General features: G+C 45.3%; 1 protein-coding gene across 1 annotated transcript in view; it reads left to right on the top strand.

Annotated features, from left to right (window-relative positions):
- Window positions 1-10,863, top strand: part of Kcnk10 (potassium two pore domain channel subfamily K member 10) — a 128,071-nt gene extending 117,208 nt beyond the window's left edge. The window contains exons 5-7 of the mRNA XM_050151522.1: window positions 4,018-4,204; window positions 8,207-8,349; window positions 10,243-10,863. Coding sequence (XP_050007479.1) covers window positions 4,018-4,204; window positions 8,207-8,349; window positions 10,243-10,863 — 951 coding nt within the window. The remainder of the gene's footprint in view (window positions 1-4,017; window positions 4,205-8,206; window positions 8,350-10,242) is intronic.
- The last annotated feature ends 15,784 nt before the right edge of the window (window positions 10,864-26,647 follow it).

Genomic DNA, 26,647 nt, shown 5'->3' with positions numbered 1-26,647 from the left:
TTGCTTGTGCTTTGTGGCTATTTGCTGCCAGGTTGGAACTATTGTTTTAGACCTTTTAGACAAAATTGGCAGAAAACATAAAACGAAAATAAAAGCGGACCTTTACCAAGACAGTGCCCATTGTCTTTCCACGGGGAGAAATTATCCTCAGTTCACTTGTATTACCATGGTGACATATGTGAGTCTCAACAAAGCCCAGCTATACCACAAAAGAGGGCTCCGCACATCTAGCTCCTATTTCTGGCAATTTTGTTGCAATGTCTTTGAATAAAATCTCCAATGTCCTGGATAAAAACACACACTAAAAATACTCCTAAGGCAGACAGAACAATCTGGATAGTGTATGTCAAAATTCTAAGAAATCTCATAAACATGAGGAGAAAAGCAGGTATTATTACAAAGGAGTAAAAAAAAATCAAATGGAAAAAAATAGCCAGTGAATGAACAGAAATATCTGCAAGCTCTCTAAAATAACATTGTTTCTATAAACACAAACAAGCAAGGGATGGTGCCCACAGTAATTGGACATGTGGTTGGCCTCCTGAGGGCTGAAATAAGTAAACAGAGCTGCAAGCACACATTCTTATCCAAGCTGGTCCTTTCCTCCTGCTTATGAGGCTCCTGTTTCTTAGTAGAGCTGCACACAGCGAGATGGGCTTTGAGTTTTGTAAGAGTTCCTATAGTCAGCATCAGTTGATACAAGAACTAGTTTGGTCCAAGGGTGTTTTCTAGTGTTTTGTGACAATTTCTGCAGAAGAAGCTGAAGAGCAAGTCCTCTGTCCTAACCAGTCTACAGAGTGTGGGGATCAAGAGTGGGACAGAAACGCCCAACAGCTTTCTCACTTCTGCTACAACATGGCATGCAGACAGACAACCACTGGTGCATACGTGATATCATTTTGCCTAGGGATGGCACCAGGGAAACAGCTTCATTCTGTAAGTGGCCTGAGGCACAGGGTTTGTGAATACAGAAAGGGTGAGACTCAGGTCTCTCAGGTCCATTTGGCAGCCTGTTTCTCACAGCCTAAATGCTATTGCCAGTTCTTAGCAGTTTCAGAAAGTTGATGAGGACCAGGAGGAAGTGAACAGGAAGGCAAATGAAAAAAAAAAAAAAACACCAAAAAACCAAACCAAACCAAACCGACCAAAGAAACAACCAAGCAAAAATCCTGCTACCAATGTTGTGAGCTGAGATTTTCTGAGCGTCTCACATAAGGTTGACACTGAAGAACCAAGGAAAGAGGAAGGAAATATTGAAAATGAGATTGTGTGGTGTAATGAATGTATCCAGGAAGGGACAAGGGTCAGTGATCTGAACCTGAGTGGAAGTTGTCTTAAGCTAGGAGGAGACATTTCTCATCAGCAAAGAGAAGCAATAAGTCTGGCACTGTTTACATTAAAGGAAGACTTGAGCCTTCATGCCCAAGGTGCCAGTTCACAACCACTGAGCACTTGGGAGACCTTGCACTGACTCCTATACAGATTTCATCTTCTAAACCACCTCCACAAACTGGACTTTCCTGTCTCCATTGTATTGAAGTTGAGAAGCTTGGCTTAGCAGTAGGGACAAATTGTGGCTCAGGTAGTCTATCCCTAGACTGTCCTTCTATAGCAGGAGCATATTCTTATAGAGTCACAACATGAGTTGAGACTGAGAGTGACAGCTGATGCTCAGTGAAGGCAGTTGATGATTTGTCCTTGTGTCTAGTGGAGCGCAAAAACAATGTCCAGAATAACAGACATTCCTACAACTTGGGGCTCACATCTCTTGTGGATATATGCATTATTTCATACCTCTCTACATAGTCATAGTCATGCAAAAATATCTCTTAAGTCTCCCAAATTCCTCAAATAATCAAACGTTCCAAATATTTTCTGAGCATAATTCCAGGGAGTCCAGAAACAGTCTGGTTGGTGTGGGCAGGAAGCAGGAGGAGAAATGTCTACCTTGCCAGTGAGCCCTCTAACAGACAATGCCACCAGGGCACCAGTACCCAGCCTTTGCTATACACTTGCCTTCGCCTCCATCAAGCAAACCTACTCCTGCCCATTTCAGGAGATCGGATAGTATTCCAGTGTCCCACATACTCACCACCCTTCTTTGCCAACCACATTCTCATTCAGATGAGAGTTGTGCTCACATTCTGATCTAGGACTTGACAAGTATTACATAAACATTTAATTCACTTTAGTTTCACTATGCATTTGAGGAGGAGGATCTACACAAAGGGGGGAGGTGATAGTCCCCTTGCCAGCAATTAGATGAACCTGCCATGAAATCTCATTTTGGACTCTTGGTTACAAACTAAACCAGACTAGTAAGTTCCTGGACTGTCAGAGGGGCTCGGCTGCCTCCCCTCAATGCTCTGGCATTCAACACAGTAATCTCCAAAATGGCCAGAGCGTCCTCTGTGCTTCTCAGGTGACCAATCTCTCCTGTGACACTTCGAGGAAAAAATGGTATTTTCATTGATCTTGCTATATCAATATCAGTATTTTTCCCAGAAGGCCCTCCTGAGGATATGAGGAGACAGGCATTATAGGTTAAATTGTTGCCCTCAGCCTGCTCCCACTTTATATGCTAACTGCCCACCCAGTAGTCAGAGGGAATGACTTGCTTTGTATTTCTTTAGCCTTTCCCAGACAGTTTACACACCAACTACTTTTCATCCATAGTCTTTCCATAACAGACACAAGCTGGCCTGTTCTTCAGGAGGATTGCATCTGATGTCCCGTGTTAGAGAGGGTCAACTTTCTTTGGCAATTTTCTTTGAGCTGATCAATTGTTGAGTAACCTGGGAGCTGTTTCCATCATCAAGTGCAGGGCTGAGACTTAATTACATCAGAATTCTAATCTTGGCTCTGACCCTCATTACAGCATCCTTTTGTGCAAGTCCCTTGGCCCCTCTTGGTGTCTGTTTTATATCAGTCAAATGAAGAATATGAATGCAACTGGCCTGACTGTGCTCTGAGAGCAAAGAACAGGAAGCAGATTTCCTACATTGTCCCCAAGTGCTTGCCAAAAATAACCTAGGCAATGTAGCCAGGCCACCTAGTCTGGTGGTAAGCACCCGCTTCATAAATTTATGTCATTAAATGCATTCAAGTCCCTCAATGACAGAGTCATCTTCTCTAGCATCAGTTCTGGGAGTCCGGAGAAGAGTCCCATGAGAGGCGAGGCAGGTTAGACCACAGTGCATCAGAGGGCCCTACCAAGGGTGAGGCATATCCACCTTGGACCATGCTGGTGTGGTTCATTTGTATCAATATAATTCCCAGTCTGCATGCATTTTTACTACCCAACTGATGGCTCCTTTAGAAGTGGGCACAGAAGGAGGGTCCCACTGACTTTTTAGAAAAGGACCTTTCATTTGGACTCCTCTCCCGTTATGTATGCTGATGCAGCCAATACACATTATGACCACAACAGTAACTCAACTCAACATGTACTTAGAGTAATACACATTTCACAGTGGATAAAGAGATATACTAAAGCTTGGTTGAGCCTGCCACAAATGAGGGATGGTGGTTTTTTTTTTTTTCTGTTATGGCTCCATTTTCTTTTGTTTCCCCTCATTTGTTGGGAGACACGAAGAATGTGGGTGACGATCTTACTGCCTCTAGCAAACCAATGTCATTTCTCCCTCTCCTAACCTATTATTCTCGACCCTGCCAATGTGTGAAGAGCCCCAAATGTCAGATGCCCAGTATATTAGGTAACATATAAAACGATGTCTGCAAGATCTTGGGAAATAATTGCAATCACACCAGTGATCCGATCAGAATTGGGCTGTAGTAATGGGATCATGCAAAGCACATAGAGACTCCAACTTCAAATGTGGGGTCTTCATAGACCATCAGGAAATGTCTGAATGCACATTTCTTTCTACACACATGTTAATGACTGGAGAAAAGTTAAAAACAACAGACGTAACATTCCTTTCTGCTTGTCTGTCTTCTGAATCCAGGATACTGTCTCTGACTTTATCTGTTCCTCTTATTCCTTTGTCATCCTAGAAAAAGCAAGTGAGTCAGACCAAGATCCGGGTCATCTCCACTATTCTGTTTATCTTGGCTGGCTGCATCGTGTTTGTGACGATCCCCGCTGTCATCTTTAAATACATCGAGGGCTGGACAGCCTTGGAGTCCATTTACTTTGTGGTGGTCACCCTGACTACAGTAGGCTTTGGTGATTTTGTGGCAGGTAAGCAACCTGGACTTTCGCAGTCACTTGAGCTTTGGTGGGAAAAACATTCTGTTGGGTGTCCTTTTCCAAATCATGGTGCCAGGGTGTTGGGATTTAGCCCTGTTCTAATCTGGTTGGCCAGCATTCCCAAGGCCTTTGGTCCAGGTCCGCAGCTTTGGGAAGAATCAAAATCATGTTAACAGGTATTTGCAGAGGAGGTAAGTAGAAATGGCTCAGTGTTTGTCAACTCAGTGTGATATGAGCAGCATCAAGCTATTTGTTTATTTATTACTTTTTCTGCCTGAGAAGAAAGCCAGGCCCCTCCCCCTCAAGATGCTGACTTACTGGCTGTCATCACTGCATGAATTCTGTAAGGGAGAAACAAATTTCTCACTGAATCTTTGATTTCTCAACTGCATTAAGGTTTCCCAAGTTAACTTGATAAAGGCCATAATCAGCCAAAGATCAGACTCAAGAGCAGTTGACACGGAGGTTGGTCTACAGAAGCAGGCAGGGGAAAGCTCCTCACACTGAGGTGAAAGTCCCTGTCTCTGCTGACCAGACACAGGATCCCCCCTCCCCCCCAGTTGTTTCTTGTGTACAAGACCCAACCACAGTTGTCTGGATGGAGTTCTAAAGCTTGAGGGAGAAACCGAGCTGCAAAGAACAACTTTCAGCATATAAGCATATTCATTCTAGAAGCATATTTAGGCCGCCCCTTTGTATCATCCATAGACGATGGTCCCTGGGGAAAGTCAGATGAGGTTCCAATCTAGAAGAAATACCTGTGAGAGCAGAGGAGGAAGAGCTGCTTCACACCAATGTCAAACACTTCCCAGGGGCATTTGCAAGGGCTGGTGTTTTGACGCTGTCTGGGCTAATATCACTGACCTGAGGACTAAAGACAGCTTGCACACTGGTGACAGACCCCGCTCTCCGCTCTCCAACCAATAGTTCTGGCCAACCTGTCAGTCAGGACAAAGGACAGCTCTGACTGTGAGAACTAGCCAAATGTTTCTGTCTTTCCTCCCTGCTTTTCTCTTGACTGTTGATCAAGAGAAAGTGCTCCTAAAAATGGGAGTGGCCTGGTGAGCTGAGGGAAAAGTTCAAAGCCCACTTATGTTTTTTGGTTATTATTACTAGCTGCTGTGGACTGAACTCTTGGTACATGCTGGCCCTTTATCCTCAGACCTCTATCGTTTGGGTGGGTCTCTTCCTTACTAGAGATCACAGAACTGTACTTCCTTTTCACTCAGAGGCCTCCATAGACTAAGATCTCTTAGCATACATAATGCTGACGGAATGCACCATGTTCTTTAATTTATCCATATGTGATATGTGTGTCTGTAGGAGCATAAGCACATGTGTGTGGGTGCAGGTATTGAGTGTCCTTGATTGTCATTCTCTGTCCACTCTTTTGAGGCAGGGTCTTTCCCTAAATATGGGGCTCAGATTTTTTTTTGTTGTTGTTTAGACCAGAAGCTATCAAACCCCAGTAATGTTTCTGTTTCTGTCCTGCTTGGAGCTGGGCTAACAGGCATACATGGGATGTCCAGCTTGGGAGGCGGGTGCTGGGATCCCAGCTCAGGTTCTCATGCTTGTGCAGCAAGTGCTTTTGAAATTGCTGGGCTGTTCATTCAGTCTCTCCCAAAGTCCAGTTCCCAGAGCTCACGTGGATCGACCTGTTGAGTATTTGTGGAAAATGTACTCAGTGGGTGTTTTCATCAGTGTATTTATTAATAGAGTGCACTTGGTACCTCCAGAGGATTGACTATGGGAATCCTGTAGACTCTAAAATCAGCAGATGCTCAGGCCCCTCATGAAAAGCAATGTAACGTTTACCCAGAATTGACACGCATTGTCTTGTGCATGTTAAACCATCTGTGTGCAGATGTCTTGTACTTAATGCAATGTGAATGTTATGCAAACAGTCAGCAAGCTACAGTGTTTAGCGACTGATAAGAAAAAGGCACGCACGTGTCCACCTCTGGTTGAATTCACCCAGACAACTTGTGGATTTGGAGAGTCAATATTCTGACTGACAGGGAGGATTGCTGGACTATTCAAATGATGTATATGACCAAGAGCTGGTGGTCACTGTGATCTTACTGGGTATCATCTCTACTAGAATCCGACTGGAAATGCGAACCACTTGGGATTGATTGTTGCTTCATTTTGCAGCTGACCCACTTGGGGACAGCCTAGTGGCACTGCAGTATTTCACAGCTCTGAGTTGGGACTGCACACAGAGCTTGCCATTCTGGCCATGGCTGATGAATGTCTACACAGAAGGATGTGGTCTGTGTTGTTGGCTAGTGTCTGCCCCAGTGACAATCTTGTCTGGGTTCTAGTGACTTGCAAAGGCAGATACTTAGTCCAAAGTGGAAAGAGCACAAAGAAATGAGTCCAGCACACAAAGAAAATGAAATTAGCATCAATTTTGAAGAAGGTTAGCCGCAGGGGAGAAAAAGAAGGCACCTGAGCCAAAGCAAAGAGACGCCAGACACCTCAGAACCTTGTGCCAGAGCTGGGAATCCTTTTCCTCCCTATTTTTTTCTATCATGTTTTCCTGTACTTATGAATATGCACAATGCATGTACCTGGTGCCCTTCAGAAAAGAAGATGTCAAATCCCCCAGAATGTGAGTTACATTCACCTGTGGGTCCTCTGCATGAGGACCCCTCAGGCACATCTCCAGACCTATTCTTGTTGCCGTAGAATTCATGGGTTGTGTCTTAGAGTAGGTTTGGATTTATTAAGAGCCATGGGTCCCAGTGGGTGTGCACCAGGCTTTTCAAGGTATTCTTGACACAGTAGAGCTCAGCACAGTTTCGATGATGCCAGGTATGGAGGTAACCATGACCCAAGGGGAAAGGCTAGAGATCTTTCGTCACCCAGTGTCCTAATGTGAGTTGTTTTAGAGGCACCCTGCCTGCTCTCTGGGTGAGTGAGTGGTGCCCTCAGCAGTGCTGGTACGGAGGCTCGAACAAGTTGGTTAATTATTTGGAATAAATGACCATTTCTCTCACTGGAATAGCTAGTCAATACCGTTAGGCAACTGGCCAATTTGTTTTGATGGATTTTTTTTTTTTTACTGTAATCCTTATTTATACGATGATGAGATTGAACTAGTTGGTCTCACAGGTACTGTTTAGCTCTAGGATATGGTGATTCTAATTGCTTGGCCTAATTGACCCCAGGATGAGCGTCATGTAAACACCATCCCTCTCACGTTAGCATTGGATTGCTACTTCACAGGTAAAAGTCTCAGTAACGTTGTCAAATCTAATTCTACTTCATTTTCTACCCACTCGTTTTCTTGGTAAATGCACGCAGAATTTTGAAGGAAACAATTCCAAGTGCTTGAAATCTCACTCTTTCTTTCCCTTTCTTCCCCTTCTCTGCCTCTACTCTTTCCTCTACCCTCCCTTCCCCTCCCATTCTGGCTTCTCCCTCTTCCCTGTTCTCTCCCCTTCTTCCACCTCCTACTCCTTCCCACTCTGTCTTCTTGTTCCCCCTGCCCACCTCCCTTCTCTCCTTTGAAGAGTCAAGTTCTCATTACGTAGCTCTGGCTCACCTGGAACTCACTGTATAGCCCAGGCTGGTCTTGAATTGACAGTGGATCCTCCTGTCTTTGCTTGAGTGACAGGGTGTACTGCCATGCTGAACCCTCACAGTGGTAAGGTAAATTTAGGGAAGTTTGGTAAAAACAAAATATCAGGTGGGCTGACTTCTGAGATACTTTTTCTGTGAAGGCCAATTCTTTGCCAGTGAGAGTAGATAACTCCAAGTGGCTACTGACATTTCTCTGTTGCAGAATTGAGGTTTATTTTTAGTGGTTAAGAATCAAAGAAATTAAGCTACAAGCAAGCCTCCAGCTTTTGTGATGTTTTGTATCCTGTAAACCTAATGGCTCTCACGGGATTATGGAATGATAGTTTTCTCCATGAACTGGAACGTGCTCTGTGAAGATCAACTGCTAACCATTTGCTTGTTAAAGTACCATTTGCTTGTTTTCAGGGGGAAATGCTGGCATCAACTACCGAGAGTGGTATAAGCCGTTGGTGTGGTTTTGGATCCTTGTTGGCCTTGCCTACTTCGCTGCTGTCCTTAGTATGATAGGAGACTGGCTGCGCGTTTTATCCAAAAAGACGAAAGAAGAGGTAGGACTCCTTCCTGATCCCCAAAATGTCTGTGACGTCCCATTAGCCCTTGTTGAGAAATGCCTGTTTCTGAGTCCAGGAGGGGATTTTATGAATTTTCTTTCCATCTATTTAGAAGCAAAGTTGAGTGGACAGTAGTCATTTCTAGAACCTTTAGTAACTTCTTAAAAATGTTAAAAAAAGGGGGGGGGAATGGCCAGCAAGGGTGGATGGTTGCTGCAGGAAGAACACAGTTGTCTGTGTTAGCAGACACATGGGAGGCTCTGTGTACTTGTAGGGAGCCTGGGGAAGCTGGCCTGTCCTCCATGAGGTAAAAGTCACTGAACAGTGGCCAGCCAGAGGGCCATATTTCCCATGTCCCACCATTGTCAAATTCTCAGATTTTATTCCTGATACCTACAGTCTTCACTCCTAGATTATTATATGAAACTCTGAACCACAGGTTCTTAACTTTCCTAATGCTGCAACCCTTTAATACAGTTCCTCCTGTTGTGGTGACCCCCAACCATAAAATTATTTTATTGCTACTTCATAACTGTAATTTTTCTACTGTTACAAATTGTAATGTAAATATTTGATATGCAGGATATCTGATATGTGACCCCTGGTGAAAAGCCTTGTTTGACTCCCCAAGGTTGCAAAGGCAAGAAAAGGAAGACAAGAAGAAAAGACACATTCAAAATGTCATTCCTCTGTGAGGAGAGGAAATTACGTAGGTGGGGGAGGGAGCGAAAAAGGACACGAGAGGGACAGACACTTCCTTTAATGGTAGCTGCTCAATTCGTTTGGTCTAAAGGGACCTGGGAGACAGCTGCTGAAGGAGCTTTCCCCCTCCCACAGTTCATAGGCTTATACTGCTCCCAGCTTGTGTAAATGCTGACAGGGCCATTTCCAGGCGGATTCCCCTGATGACTAACTGACCCGCTGAATATTGATTAAAAAAAAAAAAAGAAGGGCGACACCGTACAGACTTTGCTAGATAGTAAACCTCGAGTCATTCACCTGTATAGGGAAGCAGGATGCATACGGGTACCTCATGCCCTGTCGATTAGGCAACCAAGGAATTTGGCAACGAGTCTCTGGCAAAACTTCACTCTCTAAGAAAGCATTTTATGTGGCTTTTGTGAAAAATGCCCTTTTCCTGCATCTTAACCATGGAAATGTGGTTATCAGGCCCCTTGGAGGGGCTTCCTCAGCCAAGACAAGTCCCTTCGCACAGGGTTGTAGCGTGACTGTCCCTATAGAGGGGGGCTAACTGTCCATCACAGTTTGCCCAGGACTTAGGGGACTTCCTAGGGCACAGGATTTTTTTCTTTCTCAGTACCCCAGAATCAACCCCTAAGGCCTTGCACATGCAGGTGCTCTTCTCTGGAGTTCTATCCTCAATTTTCGGAATTTAGGAAGCTGGGACAGGCTGGTCATCTTACCCAGACAGAAGTATGGCAAAGACAGGAAAGGACAAAGATTTGTTGAGCACTGACTTTATGGCCAGGACTGAGTTAAGTGTGGCCTTTAATGTTATGATAGAAATTCCATGAGACAGATTTGTGTAAAAAAAAAAATGGGGCCTTACAATGAACAGAAAGAGAGAGAGCAAGTGGAACCCAAATCCTGTCCTCTCCTCTAGATGCTATCTGCCTCTATTCAGTCATAATTTCCAGGCTCTCCCTACTTCATTGGTCCATCACTAGCCAGTCCAACATGGGTGACTAACTGGATGGCAGGAGTACCAGAGAAAACAGACAAAGTGTTTTCTCTTTCCTTAGACTATCATTGCTCCATCTCCCCCCAGAGACAGCCTCCCTCCTGGGATGCCTGAGGGCTGTGGGATTCTGAGAAGCATGAAGCTGGGGGGGATTTCTTAGTTTGTTCTTGCTCCTCTGTCTTGTCCAGGTGGGTGAGATCAAAGCCCATGCAGCCGAGTGGAAAGCCAACGTCACCGCCGAGTTCCGGGAGACCAGAAGGCGACTCAGCGTTGAGATCCATGACAAGCTGCAGCGAGCAGCCACCATCCGCAGTATGGAGCGCCGGAGGCTGGGCTTGGATCAGAGGGCCCACTCTCTGGACATGCTATCCCCAGAGAAGCGTTCTGTCTTTGCAGCCCTGGATACGGGACGTTTCAAGGCTTCATCCCAGGAAAGCATCAACAACCGACCCAACAACCTGCGCCTTAAGGGGTCAGAACAGCTCAACAAGCATGGGCAAGGCGCTTCTGAGGACAACATCATCAACAAGTTTGGGTCCACCTCCAAACTCACCAAGAGGAAAAACAAAGATCTCAAAAAGACCTTACCAGAGGATGTTCAGAAAATCTATAAGACCTTTCGGAATTACTCTCTGGATGAAGAGAAGAAAGAGGAGGAGACAGAAAAGATGTGTAACTCAGACAACTCCAGCACAGCCATGCTGACGGAATGTATACAGCAGCAAGCTGAGATGGAGAATGGAATGGTACCCACGGACACCAAAGACCAGGGGCTGGAGAACAACTCATTACTTCAAGACAGAGAGTGAATGATAAAGACACTGGAGTTGGACTAAGTGTTGTCTTGTTTTGTTGTTTTGTTTTCGTTTTTTTTTCCTTTTTAAAATATTCACACTGAGACACGTGCCTTAAATAGACTTGTTAGTCCAAAATTACATAACATTGAAGAATATATTTCACTGTGCCATACACAACTGAAAGCTTGCTCTGCCAAAAGGAATCAGATAAGAGCTTCATTTCAGATGGTGGCGGCAGGACACAGGGGAAGTTTGTGCACACGTAGCAGGTGTCGCCTGTCCCCGTGAGGGGAGCTCCAGTGGCAGGCTATAGCCCTCACACAGTGCCACTCTGACGTGGGACGTAGACAAGGGCAGCTATTCCTTCGACTAGCCTCTGAGAGGACAGGCTTGTCTTGTGGACGGAGTCTCCGTTCCTCAACCTTCCTTTAGTGATAGGTTACACACCAAGGGGGCAGCTGTTCACAGGTGGCCTAGTTACTTTAACTAGGGTTCGAGTGAACATTTTTGGCATGTCCTCAGCTTGAGTTTTGACAGGCCACGGCACAGAACTCCTACTCCAGACGAATGTTCTTGGGACCCAAGGGTACCTGGAGTTTGTTGGAAGCTGATCAGAGCACATGTTTAATAAAGGTGCAATTGCTTTTCTCATTAAAAAAATATCACAGACTCCTCCCACTGTGGCAATCTCCTTAACCAATGGGAGAAGCCTACTGAACTTCGTCCTTTTCACGGGATAGGTAGTTCAGGCAGGCTGGCAAGCATTGGTGAAAGCGCCACCTCAGCTACTGCCAGGTGGGAAGGCAGATGTATTTTCTTCAGCGGGTGTGAAGGTGAAAATAGCTGATTTTGGAGCATCCATCCTCACTTTTCTACGGGAACACTTTCATTCTAACTTCTTTTGATAGGCGGGAGGAAATACCAAAATTATTGCCTTTTGCATGATGCCAGTGGCTTGCTGCTCTGTCTAGCTGATCCTAATTTTTTTTTTAAATAAAAGTAAAAATAGACATCTTGTGTTTGTGAGACACATCAAGGAGGACCCTGGCATCTTTTCATCTCAGGGCTTTTTGTCCTTTTGGGTGTTTTAGAGTAGACATAGCTATGAGACTCAATCTATTTCCATACAAGAGGAAAGTGAATCTCTCACCCAATCCTTGTCTATTAAGATCGAAATGGTTTTAAGTTGTTTGCAGCTTAAGTGCCATTAACACCATCTAAAAATAATACTGAAAAGGAGTATTGAAAAGAGTCCACTTCATTCTTGCATTTCCCCATGTCTTTATCAATTTCATTGTATGCCTACCTTTCTTTATGCCTTTATTATGGGGGCATAACCCTTCCTTGTCGGTCCATCTCACGCCTGCTACTCACTCAAGTGGTATCTCCCCTGTCATTGTCTCTAGGCAAGCAATGATCAACATGCGCTAGCTATGCTTGCTTCTCGGGTTACAATGTGCAGAGAAGGAACACTGTTGGAAAGGTCCACTTGCAGGTTGTGGGAGGATGATTTTCAATAGATTTTTATTGGGAAGGGGAAATTCATAGTAGGCTTTTTCTCTCACGTGTGTGTGTTTCAGCTTTAACCAGATTTGGTTGGCGTGTTGGTTCAGCTAGCTAGTGTTCTGGAACCCTGCATCTAAACACTGGATTCTGTAATATGAGGAAGTTGCTGGCTAGAGGTCTTCTAGACTCAGTACCATCTTTGGGGATTTCATGTAATTTTCTGTAACTAAGTTCACAGAGCGTATTTAACACAAGCTCACAGCACAAGTGGAGACTTCCGGAAACCATCTATCATGTCTGAGGGGAAATTTATGCCCATGGCCTCCGTGACCACTGGTACCATGGGAGATCCATCACCCCTGCCTGTCTCTCTGACATGCACTGCTTACCGCTGTCCCCTTCTTGGAACCCAGAAGCCCCGTTTCCCAGATCCTAACCCTTTAGGATCTTGTTAGAGAGCTGAGAAGTCAAATGAGAATCACTATGGTGAGGTCTTTTCTGTCAAGGGTTTGTCTGGACTAACTTCTCCATCGGAACAGAAGGTTGGCTCACTGATACAGGTGTGGATGCAGGGCCTCTACTACAACGGACTCGTTGTGCTAAAGAACAGATAGACAAGTGGGATTTCTCTTATTCTGACAAGTTTCCCAGTGAAACTGCATGTGGATCTCATTCGTTTAGGTTGCCACTGTATGGCACCTTGCTATGTCTTTATGGTTGTATTAAAACTGCAGGCGCTGGATCTGTATCCAGTAAAGGAGCTTCCCTGTTGTTTGCACAGTGCCTTTCATGGGATTGGCACTGAATGGTACGTTTTATGGCACTCACTGAAACCTCGCCACAGCATGTGGGAAGCATTTACACATCCTTTGTAGAGATGAGGATACAGAGACTCAGGGAGGTGAAGGAGCTTACCCGCAGTACACAGCAAGAGGGCCGTGGAGTCTGTTCGCAGTTTTGCTGCAGTGTCCACCTCCTGCACCTTTGTGAATGAGAGCGTGTGCGTGTGTGTGGTTGTGTGTGTCCCAAGTGTGAGCACGCACACATCTTACAAGTTTCATGAGCACAGCTGACAGGGAGGAGGAGAAGACAGGCATTTTTATCCCTATGAGGGCATGACGTTTTGGCTTAATCCTGGCCTTTAAGGTTGCCCTCGAAGACACATGTATGCTCTTGGCTTGGGGATGCCATAGACAGCACCTTTTCTGTGCCACTGGAAATGCCCCTCAAAAGCACTCCTTTGCACTTTACTTGATTTTCACACAGAAACTCTTCATACAACAGGAATTAGACAGCTCAGAGGTCTTAGATACATGAGCAACCAGATGGAACAGGTGTGCGAGTTGGTGTGTGCATAGATGTATTCACAAGAATCAAACCACAGTAATACTGAGAACCAAGCATGACCTTGGACTGAGAGTGTATAACCCCTTCCCTGAGTGTTGGATGCAGGTTTGAAATGATGTCACAGAAGACCCTCTATGAAGATAGTGTATGTGGGCAAGGTGTTCCAAAAACTATGAAGTACTCTCCAAAGGAGAGGCTGGAGAATGAGAAATGTAATTTCTCTTCGTGTATACATGCTAAGCCTGTAGTTATTGGTTGTTTGGATGTTACCCCTGTAAAGATGGAGGCAAATAACAAATAGAACATATGTGATAAGACAGCTGCTATGTGTTCTATACAAACAGCCCAGGCTCTCCCCTTCCCATCAGTACCCCCTGCCTATCTATCTCAAGTCCAGAATACATGTATGGATGTTACATTTGGGAAGGGCACATGTTTGGTGTCTTCAGCGGGAAATTTTGTGCTTTATTTGGCATCTGGGTATAGAACTGTCCTCTCTTCTGGAGGCTTACTGGAAACTGCCCAAAGGACAGTTTCGAGAGGCTATGTTCCATACCCAGTCCGAACTCAGTAGTGATTCACTCTGGCAGTCTGTTGGTTTGGGTACAAGGCCGTGCAGTGTGTATGTGTGTGGTGTGAAAGGGATCACTGGCCTATAATTCAGGTATCTAGGATGACTGTGCTCCACCACATTTCCGCCTATGCTCATGGGCACACTGCTTCCTCGTACCTCAACTGCACACCAGCGGAACTGAGCACAGGTTATGACCAACCATTTTTCCAGTTGTGTAGTGTGCTGAGAGAATATTTCCCAACCCATGAGTTAAGTTTAATCAGAAAATTATTAAGTTGGATCTCTGAATATTAACGGCCCCACTCCTATCCTTGGCGGGTTTTTTTTTTTTTTTTTTTTTTTTTTTTTTTTTTTTTTTTTTTTTGCATGGTCGATGGAGACCAAATGTATTTGAGGGACTGGTGTCCAAATTAGGGTCACATCCCATATAGGCTCTCCCCACTGACCTAGTAGGCACACCTTCACCCGAAAGCTCACGGGATGCAGGAATTTGGGGGGGCGGGATGGGTTAGGGGCAGGGCAATGGTGTTAAAACTAGTCAAAGAATTGTAAGCCTTTGCTATTTGCATCCAGTTCTACTAAAGGTTCCCTTTGATTGAGATGTCAATTCATGTCCTTCTCCTTCCCTCCTTCCAGCACACAAAGGCACATGTGCATGTAGGAAATGACTTTTTGGCTTTCATGGGAATAACTTCACGTGGAAAGTTCTAGTTGTATGAAACAGTAAACAACTCCTGCCCCTCTTCCGAGGTGTCATTTCCTGGGCAAGCCCAAGCTGCATGTTGGTCTGTACGCTTGGTTTGAGGGAACTGGTGAAAACGTGTGCCAGGGTTCTGACGGAGGGAGTTGTGGCTCCCTGGACTGGGGACGACCGTCAACCATCCAGTGTACAGAATGGTTTCAGCGTTAGAGCGAAGACACAAAAGGGCACGAAGTAAAACAAACTTGCAGAGCCTCTCTGTAAAAGAAAATGAGCCCTGCTGCCCTCTGCAGTGTGGTCCTCGGCGTTTTGCCTATGCTCCATCTCTGGCAGTCTTTCTCACTGTTAGGATACAGCTGTGTGCAGAGACAGAGGCTGAGGGTACATGGGAAGCCTCTCCTCGTTAATGATGACCCCAAGAAGACTTGCGATGTCACTTTCATTTAGCATTGCGGGTGCTGTTGAGTCTGCATATGCTGCGACAGTGGCAAAGCTCTGATAGAATCCTATACTGTGTGCCCTTGTGCAGGAGTCACGCCATGTCTCATCACCCTTTCCAGGCTCTGTGTGCTTCTTGGTCCTCTCATGTTTGTAGAGCACACAACACCGGCTTAGTGGTATAGAGGAGGAGAGGTGTTTCTGACCTCTTGGATGGGATTATCATTTTCACAGGTACCTGAGTTGGGGACCCCCTTATGTTCTTTTTCCTTAAGTGAAAACAGTTTCCTATGCATTCAAAAGAAGCCCCTTTGAGGAGACTTCCAGTCCATTAACTCAGTAGGCTTGCACTACAGAGGCTGCTGCACAGTCTTGGCCCTGTGGCTAGTGCTCTGGCTGGAAGAGGGAAGCTGCAGGCATGCCTAGAAGTGATCTGCAAGTCACCATGTATGCGAACCTTTGTTCCTTTTCTGTCCCTGAGCTGCAGGAACCCAGTGATGGCAGATGATACACCCAAGTGTGGAGATGTTTTGCTTATTTTTCTCTCTGTAGGATTTCATGGTGCTTATTTTTAATAATGTGTGTGTGGGGGCACTTCAAACTGTTCTTAGGAGGAGAGGTGGAAACCTGCTTGTAACATTTCGATAAGCTGTGCTGCTATTGTCCTTATTTGATGATGTAATATTTTTTTTCCAATGATGGAGAACATTGCAACAAAGACCTTCTGGAAGATCCAGTCTAACGTCTGTCCTGTTTTCCTTTCTTTGATGGGATGTGTGTGGTTCATAAGGTGGGATTGGACACGCTGCTCAGGACCACAGGATAGGCTCCTTCTGTCTGATGAAGTCACCACTCACTCATCCGCGTATTGCACGGTCTTCATGAATACAGCTGACCAGGGACAGTCCTGGTTCATGTTTTTATTGTCTGCCTGGGCCTGTCACAGCATGAAACACATGCTGGCAGTTCACAAAGATTGTTTGAAAACAGCACAAATAGTTCAGTGGATCTCCTTGGCCTTTGAGATAAAATCCAAGAATAAGGTCTACCAGGCTCTGCTCTAAGTCATGACTTAAACTTAATCTCTTCTGTCTCCATTTTGAATGACTTTTGACCTCTTTTATTCTATGTATTTATACCTGGGGTCCTTCCAGGAGTCAAATTTTCTTGTGTCCCATTCCAACTTGAGTTCTTTGGAGCAAAGTAGAAGAGCTATCCCTAAGAAGTCCTTTCTTGACCTTCTCCAACCCTTGAGCAAGTTTCTTGCCTTCAGCCCAGCTTGACCTTTCTTCCACCACGTCGCTTGCTGGACTGGATTTGCACTGATGCTCCCCTTGCATGTTTTAGATGAGAAGCTCTTTGGGCAGGGACTGTGTTGACCATTCCTGTCCTCTGCACTGAACAAGATACTGAATACAGGACAGACACAAGCAAGCGGGACAGTTTGAATATGATTGCTGCAAGACTGATGGCTCAAGTCCTTTCACCTCCAACTCCTTAGTATCATCTTAGTAAACCTCAATCAAATCAAGTTCACTTATAAAGAAAAGAACCTCAAAAAACAAAAACATAAGCCGGGCAGTGGTGGCGCACGCCTTTAATCCCAGCACTCGGGAGGCAGAGGCAGGCAGATCTCTGTGAGTTCGAGACCAGCCTGGTCTACAAGAGCTAGTTCCAGGACAGGCTCCAAAACCATAGAGAAACCCTGTCTCGAAAAACCAAAAAAAAAAAAAAAACCCATAATTCCAAAATTTTAATCGCAAGTAGCAGTTGAAACATTAGACCGGTAGGGTGACTTTAACAAAGGGCAGCTCTCATTTAGATCATTGGATACTGGCAGTGCCCATTTCAAAGCCAGTATCACTATAAAAAGAATTGGGAGTTATATGTAGTCAGGGAATAAGAGATTATGCTCCCCGGGGATATCTGCTACCCCAGGTCATCCCTGTGCTTGAAGTCCTTGTCCTTCTCAACCTTCCCATCCCTGTTAACCTGGCTGCATTGTTAGAATCCACATTAAGATTCTACTCCCAGGTAGTAACGCTCAAAATATGCTGGAGGGACCCTTGTTGACCTTGAGAAGCTTTCAGGGGCTCCATGAGGTCTGAACCATTTCCAGCATACTACAAAGACCGTATTTGCCTTTTTTTTTTTTTTTTTTGTTCTCATTTTTCTCCCCCACAACTGAGTCTTAACACACAGGCAAGGGAATCTGATACCTTCTGATGAGCATCATTTTTTTCCCCCAAAATGACAGCAAAGGGCCTGCATTTCTTAGAGTATAAAAGGTACCACGTGTAGTAATTCTGTTAAAAAGGGTTTCCTGCTTGCCTTCATAGTAATGGATCACAGCTGTGGCCACAGAACTGTTCTTCCAGACTTTCCCAGTTGCTCCTGAGAGAAGCACAAGGTTGTTTCTTGGCCCCTGTGTAACTAGTTGAGGCATTTTCCAGTTAATAATGTGTTGGTGGGCACTTCATATTGTTCTTAGGAGAAGCGGGAATTTTCTTGTAACCAATAAACTGTTTATTGAAGCTCTCTAGACACTTCTCTGGAACTCCTAAAGGACATTAGACAGTCTTCTGGTGATGCCGTGGTCACATCAGCCTTTTGTTCTTTTTTTCCCTATATAGTGCCAAATTCCTAGAGGGAGCTCTCCTTCCCTGGTTTTCAAGGAGGTTGTGTGGGACACAGGGGAGAGTTAAAAAGATGTATGCCATAAACCACAACATTGAGCAAAAGGAACCTGCAGAGTCCCAGCAGAAGAGAGCTCCGACTTGGCTGAATTGGAGGTAGGATGCCTCGAGTCTGGTGCAAAGGGCAATAGGACAGGCAAATAGAAACTCTGGAGAATTTCTGGAATCAGAATACTGACCATTCTGACAGGACTGCCCTGGTTACATTTATGAACTTGCATCAACCAAGGGAGTCAAAACAGTGCAAAATGTTTGCAACAGAAACATTAATTTAAAAATGCTAGCGCACATCTGAGTGTGTGCTGTTCAGAATCTTTTGAAGTTGGAAAGGCCAACAAGTCCCCACACTTTCAGTGCCTTTGTCTGAAATGCTTCAAATGTCTGTTATTTCAATTGTTTTTCTTCTTACATACCAACAGTCACCCAAAGTTGGCACACTTAGAAACAAAAAGCACATTTTCTCACACAATCAATGGAACAGTCATGCTTATGACTGAATGAGTTTGGAAGACCGTCTCCTATTATTTGGGGTCATTTTGGATATGTAAGAATCTTCCTTCACTTGTGCTGAAATTACAGACGTTTCCAGTATAGCCGCCGGCGTCTTTATCAATTGCCCACATCAATAGACTATTTGAATTATTTGCCAGAGCTTTAGGCAGGACTTTCGACACCGTGAACTCACATCACGATGGAGAACTTTGGAGACTGCTGACCTCCACCGTCAACCGTAACTGGAGCAGAAACAGGATGGCCCATGGTGCCAGCATAACTTACAACTGTACATTTATTTTCCTTCTCATTTTTGAGATTATAATTACATCTTTCCTCCTTCTAAACTCTCTCATATACCCCTCCTCACTCTCTCCCAAGTCGTGGTTCTTTTTGGCATTGACTGTTATTACATTTCAACTTTTTATACAGAGCATTCGCTTATGCCTTAATATCTTGCTCTTCCTTCTTAAAAAAAAATTTAAGGACACAGAAGGAAGAAAATAATGAGCCACTCCTATTTCCATAAGTGGATATGAATCCAGAGCAGTTTCTCTGCTTATTGCCCAAAGTGGGAGGAAGAGAACTGACTAACTAAAAGCAGTGGTAACTGGCTAAAGATGCAGGAGCTATCTGGCCTTTGGACATTTATGGAGCCCTATTCTGTATTAGGCCTTGAGGGGCGGGGGACAGGGCCATCTTAGCCACATAATGACACTTCAAGTTCTTACCTGGTAGAGTTGAGCCACCCTGTGCCGTGTGTTCTCGGGAGGGAAGCGGAAGGAAGGAAGATGGGATGTGATTCTGTTCAAAGGTAAACAGAATGAGCATGCCAGAGACGGGAATTAAGAGAGTCCCCTGCTTAGAGTGCACCAAAGCAGGCTCCCCAGAAGAGGTAGGGGCAGGACCTGTCAGGAAGCAGGGGAACTTGAATAGCTCCAACACCGTGTAATTAAAAAAAAAATTACATAGTGTATCTGTGCTGAAAATACTGTGAATGTTCACTATTGCTACATGACATTTCCTGTGGCGGCGGTGGCGGTGGCAGTGGCGGGGGCGGCGGTGGTGGAGGTGGCGGGCTTTCAAATGACTGAAAATGTATCACAGATGCTAAGCCAAAGTGAAACGCAAACAGAAGATCAGCACTACTGGCAATGGATTCCAACAGGAATTCTAACTCCTTCTGAGAGCAAATGTGATTGACTAACACACAAGAACATTAGTGTTTCTCCTTCTCTCTGCCCTCCCACCCCCATGCCCTTCTTCTGCCTCCAGCTACGCAGATACCATGGTCTGCTTTCATTTCCTCTAGAAAGGTACATGGCGGCTGGAGTCATCCTGACTCTTTATGCCAGAAATACAGAGGAGTTTTGGAACACGGCTCTGGGAGAAGCAGGCTTCTCCTTAGGTTGGAGGACAGGGCACAGAATTTGGCCCTACTCTTTGCTCAGTACCACAAAGCGAGAGGATGTGTCATTGCCAATGGCAACGAGGGTCAGGGCCATGCTGCTGAGTGGAGAGCTGGGATCCCAGCCCGAAATGGCTGCCTGTGCACACACCGTCTCCCATCGTGGTAAAAAGCTCGTTCTGGGAGACACAGGTGCGATTTACAGAAAGGGCTTTTCCACTTCTTGCACACATACACAGACTTTTCCACTTTCTCTTTTCTGCTCTAAATTGTTCTTTTTGACTTGTATCTGTATCTTAGTGTTTCTGAGACAGAAGCAGGAGAAGGTTGGCATGCGGGACACTATGAATATGAGCATCAACCATTTCAGTAGCTAAAAAAAAAAACCTTTCTTCAAAGAAGGAGCAGAATAGGCAGTTTCGTGTAACTGGGCCCCAAGAACATCCACAATAAACTCTTACTGTCTTACACCTTTCTGCCTTAGTGGGTAGTTGTGAGGATGCAGAGGAAAGTGTACTTCCCAGAGACTGAGCAGAGTTTGTCTCCTCCTGGGAGATGGGGGAGAAATTGAGGATTGCCCTGATGGGAAAGGGGACCCAGTCAGATGCATGACCAAACCAGGCTGAAATGCCTGACTTCAGGCCCAGCAGGACTGGCTATTCTCTGCGAGCCAGATACCTACCAGTTTCTACTCTCGTGCAAGCTGCCTCCCCTTGTTCACCTCTGCAGAAACTGGAGAGCCGGTAGGGCCAACATCCTGTCTATATGTGGGAAGGAGTTAGTTAGCCCTTTGGAAGTCACAATATTTTGGTTGCACAATTTGAATGAGCCTGGTAGTATTACACAGCATAAAACCTTTTTCTCCTTGGATTTTCTTTTTTCTCCCCCCCAGTCTACTTCCTGTGTCTACCTACTTATCCTAACTCAAGCAAGAGAAGTAGACACAAATGGGAGGAAAGCAGAAATAGTCTAAAATAATTCTGCCTCTTTATTCCCTTGGATGCCTGGATCCTTGAGGGAATCCTAACAGCATAAAAGTAAAATGAGAACATGATATGGGATACAGGCAAAACATCAAAAAAAAAAAAAAAAAAGACAATGGAATCCAGGCATACTTGGGGACAAAAAAAATTCTCTTAGCTTGGGCAGATAAAAATAAGGAAAAAGGTAGGGGCAATCCAGAGGAGAGAGGCCCACACAGGGCATTAGATCAGAGGACACCCAGGTAGGGGCATGGACTCTGAAAAGGGTTTTAAAAGCTAGACTCCCCCTGGATAGCAAGCTAAAGGGATAAGAATATGGCTTACTTTGCTCCGAGCCAGGCACAGAACAGGCATTATCAGAAAATGCCCCTAAGCCTAGGGAGGGCCAGGTTCTCAGCAATTAAGAAATTTAGGAAAGATGACTTCAGAAACAATCTAAAGCAGAGGTTCTTAACCTGTGGGTCTCAACACCCCGTGGGCAACCTACCCTTTCACAAGGTTCGCCTAAGACCACCAGAAAACACATGGTCTTAGGAACTGAGACACCGCGCTTCTGTCTCCAGCTGCGTCTGCCTAGACGCAGATACACCCACGTACGAGTACCCGGTGTGATGACATCATCAGGCCAATCCATCCCATAAACCCTGAACAAATACAGGAGGGTGTGATAGATGCCCTAATGTCCTTAGACAAACATGTCACCTGTGTATAGAGCAACTACCACGTTGAAGGTAGCAGTGCTGTAGGTAAAATGACACTGCAGGAATGGTCATTACTTGGCAAATGTAAAACCAACTGCTACTACAAAAAGACCCAAACCAACCAAAACCAAAACAGACAAGCAAAACCCCCCAAAATCTGTATTGTGGGAAGGTAATTTGTATGCTGATTGGTCTTCAGCTGTGCTTGATGTGAATACTGCCCTCTTGTGATAGTAACAGATATGTTTAAAAAACACACACACACACACACAAAAACCAGAAAATCATCAGAAACGTTAGTGGACTATTAATTGACTGAACTCTGCCATGTATTACCTTTTCTATTATTAAAGCTATTGTTATATATTATTTTCATTAGAAAACCACCCCATGACAATGGCTCATGTAGAGAGATGTTAAGAAAACACAGTGAGGGTTTTTGTTACAGTGTGGTTTTACCCCCACCATTACAGTAGAAATCGAGAAACTGTAATGTGTTATTTGTTGTGGCATTCTTTCAGTCGAGTCCATGAAGCCGAACAAGCTAAAATGCCATTTTGATAGCGAGCCTCTGAGTTGTGCTGGCAAGGACAACTGTTTTAGAAGCAAAGCTGACGGACTCAAGAAAGCCGAACTTGACGCTGTGTCAAGAACCATAGACAGAACATAGCAGCCATTGCCTCTTCATATTTAGATTCTAAAGTGAGAAGCTGGCTCTGCGGCGAATCACAGCCAGTTTAAAGGACCTAAAGGGAATTTAGTTGAAGAGATTAAGGAGTGCCTTCAAGGAGAAAAGTGGGCTTAGGCGTGTGACCTTTGTTTTCTGCCAGGGCTTCCAGCCACTGTCATTATGCTGTGTTCGCCTAAGCATGTGGCCTCAGCAGCATCAGCCCTACCCAGGGTCTGAGACAAAACAGCCTATCCTGCAATATCTGAAAGCTCATGGGAAGCCTGCTTGACTCTTACTTGGAGCATCTTGAAGATTTGAGGCCAGATACCAAAAGTGCTTGACTTCAAGTTGTCGCCAGCCGCTCCAAGGCAGCGTAAGGACACAAGCAGCACTAAGTTACATGCTAAATCCAAGAAATATGTCATGCTTGGTATATATGCCACACAAACAGATTCCATCTGTCAGAAGCGAGACGCGCACATGTGTTTGCAGCCACCAAATAGGGAGACCAGTTCAGAGAAATGTCTGGTGACTTTGTCCACATCACAAAGCAGGTCCTTTGCCTATGTACCCACCATGGTGGGGGTTTTACGTATTGTGTTCTGAAGAGAACTGGACTGTAACTGCCAAGTGGAGTACGTGGAGCTGCACTAAGGGTTCAGTTCATGGTGTTGAGGGTCCCTCCCTCAGTTTCTGAATCTTTAAACCTACACTCCTGGATATTTTCTAACAAGAGAGATCCCCCCTGCCCAAGACACCAGAAAACAACTAGAAATAAAAAGGAGGTGGCCTCCTAGAAGAATTTTTAAAAGATTCAGATTGAATTTTCAGGGTTAGACTCTCCAAGAGATAGTGTGTATGAATGAAATCCCCAAGTATGTGTGAGGTACAAGCATGCACAGAGTCAATGATCAATATTAAATGCTTATTAATGTCGGGCATTTATAACCCTTTACTCTGGTTATTTTTATTTTTTGTGATAATGTATACCACGGGGAAAAGATGAACACACAGCTAATTGCTTGACCATTACAGACATTTGAAAACCTGTGTTCACTTGGCTTTTGTCTGTGAGTCTTTGAAGACTGGAGGCCAGACAAGGAGATAGAAAACAAAGATTTTTTTTTAAAAAAAACTTTTGTATTAATCTTTCTACAGCAAAGGAAGCTGAAGAATCTTCTAGCAGCTACTGACTTATCAAAACCATTGAGAGGTTCAAGTTCAAGCATCCCTCTGGTGAATACAGCCAAACCTCAGGGACCACTTGCTGAGGGTACATCCTTGATACAGGAAAGGTTAGTGCCTTGCCCAGCATTCCACCCATCACCGGTGATGTCAGGACTGGGTAGAAAAATCTAGCCTGTGCTTAGCTCCATTTCTCTCATTCTTCTCGTTGGCATTTTTTCTGCCCAACATCCGAATCACAGCATTGCTAAGGGAACGAGGCCTCTGCTAGCTCCACAGATGCCACCCCTTTGTCCTTGGTGGTAACAGAGGAACCAGAGTGTCCCAGCTTCCTTGCCCTTTCTGTCACTTGTATTACTTTTTTTTTCTTTTTATGGATTGAGCAAGCTGTCAAGCCATAAATTCAGAAACTACTTTCTTCATCTGGAAGACAGCACCTGCCTGTGGGGAGCTCCAGGTTTGTGATCTTCCAGGATCACAGGCTAAATCTCATTGAATTTTCCGTGAAGCCAAGCTGAGGTGTTGCCGATGCAATGACCAGCGGTGAAGAAAATCTGGGGGGTGTTGCCGATGCAATGACCCCCGATGCAACACACCGTACCCTGCGGCTGCCCTTCAGCTGTCTGTCCTGTCACCATGGCAGCCAGGTCACCAAATCCCTGGCTAGTTGCTCGCATGTTGGCTAGTATGTTGACAGGAAATCTAGGGGGAAAGGCAAGCTGAAGCCTTGCCTTTCCCCCTCTCGTTTCCTGGGTCCTGTCTTTTCAGCAGCAGCTAAGTGCAAAGGTCAGCCCCAGGAGCCTTTTATAAGGAGGGTTCAACCACACCCCAGGAAAGAGGACAGCTTCTTATTCTGGGGTTCTTTCTGTACTGTGACAGAAATAGGGAAACTCCTCCCTATCACTGACCCTTCTGGTTCTCCTTTCTTGCATATTCTACTCCAGCTCCGTTTCCATCACCTTCTTACGTAGTAAGGGACTGGTCTCCACTCCAGGTTTTCACTGTGTAGGGTCTATTTAAAAGATGCCTCATCATGTCATGGTCAGTTCTCACTGGAAGAGCTCCTTCCAGTGGGTCTTAACAGAATAAGGGTGGTGTAATAGAGATTTGGAGAATGGGGATTACATTTTTATTTAGTAAATCACATTGTGATTTGTGTGTGCTTTAGAATTCTCTGGGTGAGAAAATTTTCAGTTTTTTTTTTTTAAAGGTCCGTCTCATGAGCCTTGAGGAACCTGGAAAGGGTAGCTAATGGTTGTAGAGCATACATACACAAGATAAGGGCTGGGGACCTCACAGAGTGGCCCCTCCCATTCTATATCCTCTTCTTCCATAGAAATGACATTGCTGCCCCACCCCTACCAGACCAGGCAAAGTACCAAGAGGACGACCTATTTCATAGGTTTCCCCCATCGCAAATGAAATCTTTCCCTGCCAGCTATTGGGTAATTACAAGCAAAACATCCGAGTTGATGCTTTGTTGTTCTGCCTCCTCAGCAGGGTCATTTGCCCCCTTTTACTGCCGCCAAGTACCAGGTCCTTTTCCTCTCGCTGCCTGCTAGGGTACCTCTTTGAGAACCCTAGCATCAGTTGTGGCAGGCTCCTGCTTCTGCTACCACCTTCATCTTTTGACCTCTCTTCCACAAATCCTCCATCGTGGCTCCTCTTTAACTTCATAGCTCTCAAGAGTTAGCCGTGGTTATCAGGCAAGTCTGAGAGCAGCAGAATTTGTACGGCGAAAACCGCAGTGGACTACAGAAGTAGTCTCCTCTAGCACTGGTGCCCTGATGCTCTGTGGGCGCAGTCCAGAGAGTCACCTCAGAATGGCTCTCCCACCCGGTGCTCATCAACGTCTTTGCCACTCGCTCTTCTGGATGGCTGGCCTGGGCAGCCTTTCAGTGTTCACACTGGTGGGTCAGCCCTGGAAGCTGGCAGAGGGTTCTCTGTGGCTGGAACAAGCCAAGGTCAGGAAAGTGCTTATGGCATGGGCCAACAGCACTGCCACAAAGCCTGCTTCTGCCCTGCACACCTCCTTGGGTACCCTACCAGGCGCTACAAAGCCCAGTACACACAGACCTTGAAGTGGCTTCTCCATCATTCAGTCTTTCTAACTGTCATGCTCACTTTTGGTTTTCACAGAGTGGACAGTGGAAGAATCCAAGAGAGGGATCTCCAAGTCTGGCCAGGAGAGTTTGGAGGAGGGCAAATGGCAGTTAGGATCCTTTTTAGTTTTGACTGAGGAAGGATCCGAAAGGGATGCAATGATATGTCCTGACTCCACTCACAGACTCCCTGCAGGTTCTCCAAGCTTAACACAAAGACTGACACCTGCCAATAAAGAGGCAGAGGACACTGGGGGTCACTCAATCAAACCTCCTCTGAGCATCCCAAACTGCCTCTGTAGTATAGTATGTAGTATACCAACTGTTGTTTGTACGCTTCTTCCAGAAGTTCCCAGAAAGACATTTTCACAAAAAGTCTGTACTTTGGATACCTCCCAGCTAACCCAAGGTCAACCCTGAGGGTTTAGTTTTTTTTTCTTCTTCTTGAGTGTGTGGCATCAATGTTGCTAGGGTTCCACCAGTGTGAGCTGCTCAGGGGTTAGTGCACCATTAGAGTGGCAATGGAGAATGAATCCGAATGAATAGGAAAGACGGAAGAAAGGGTGTGTACAGGGAGAGAAAGGGCACAGAATGTGCATCTGTCAAGAGGCAGGAGGGGAGCAGTGTCACACAAAGTGGTCTCAAACTTAGTGAGCAGCCTTGTAAAGGACAGCCGGGTTTCAAGCGCCATGAGGGAGAAGGTGACTGATGTCCGTTTACCCAACAAACATTTATTGAGTGTTTACTGTGTGCCAAGTGGTGTTGCAAAGTGTAGACTCAAGAGTGAAGATCAGACACTTTTTTTCTACCCAGAGGGGCCATGAAAACCGTGGTGTTGATCAAAGTCACAGAATGTGGCCATTGTATGAAGAAGAATGCCTAGGTTTGGGTGAGGGTGTCACGTGCAGAGGAAGAAGTGAGGGGCCATGGATGCACTTGTTTTGGGGGTTGGGAATGGGTGACAGTCCCGGGCACAGCAGTGCTATGAACTAAA

The sequence above is a fragment of the Alexandromys fortis genome, unplaced genomic scaffold, assembly GCF_014885135.2.
Source record: "Alexandromys fortis isolate MF-2015 unplaced genomic scaffold, M_Fortis_MF-2015_v1.1 scaffold_63, whole genome shotgun sequence".
In the NCBI taxonomy this organism is placed as follows: domain Eukaryota; kingdom Metazoa; phylum Chordata; class Mammalia; order Rodentia; family Cricetidae; genus Alexandromys; species Alexandromys fortis.
The sequence above is the reverse complement of the archived record's forward strand: the minus strand, read 5'-3'. Positions and strand labels throughout refer to the sequence as shown.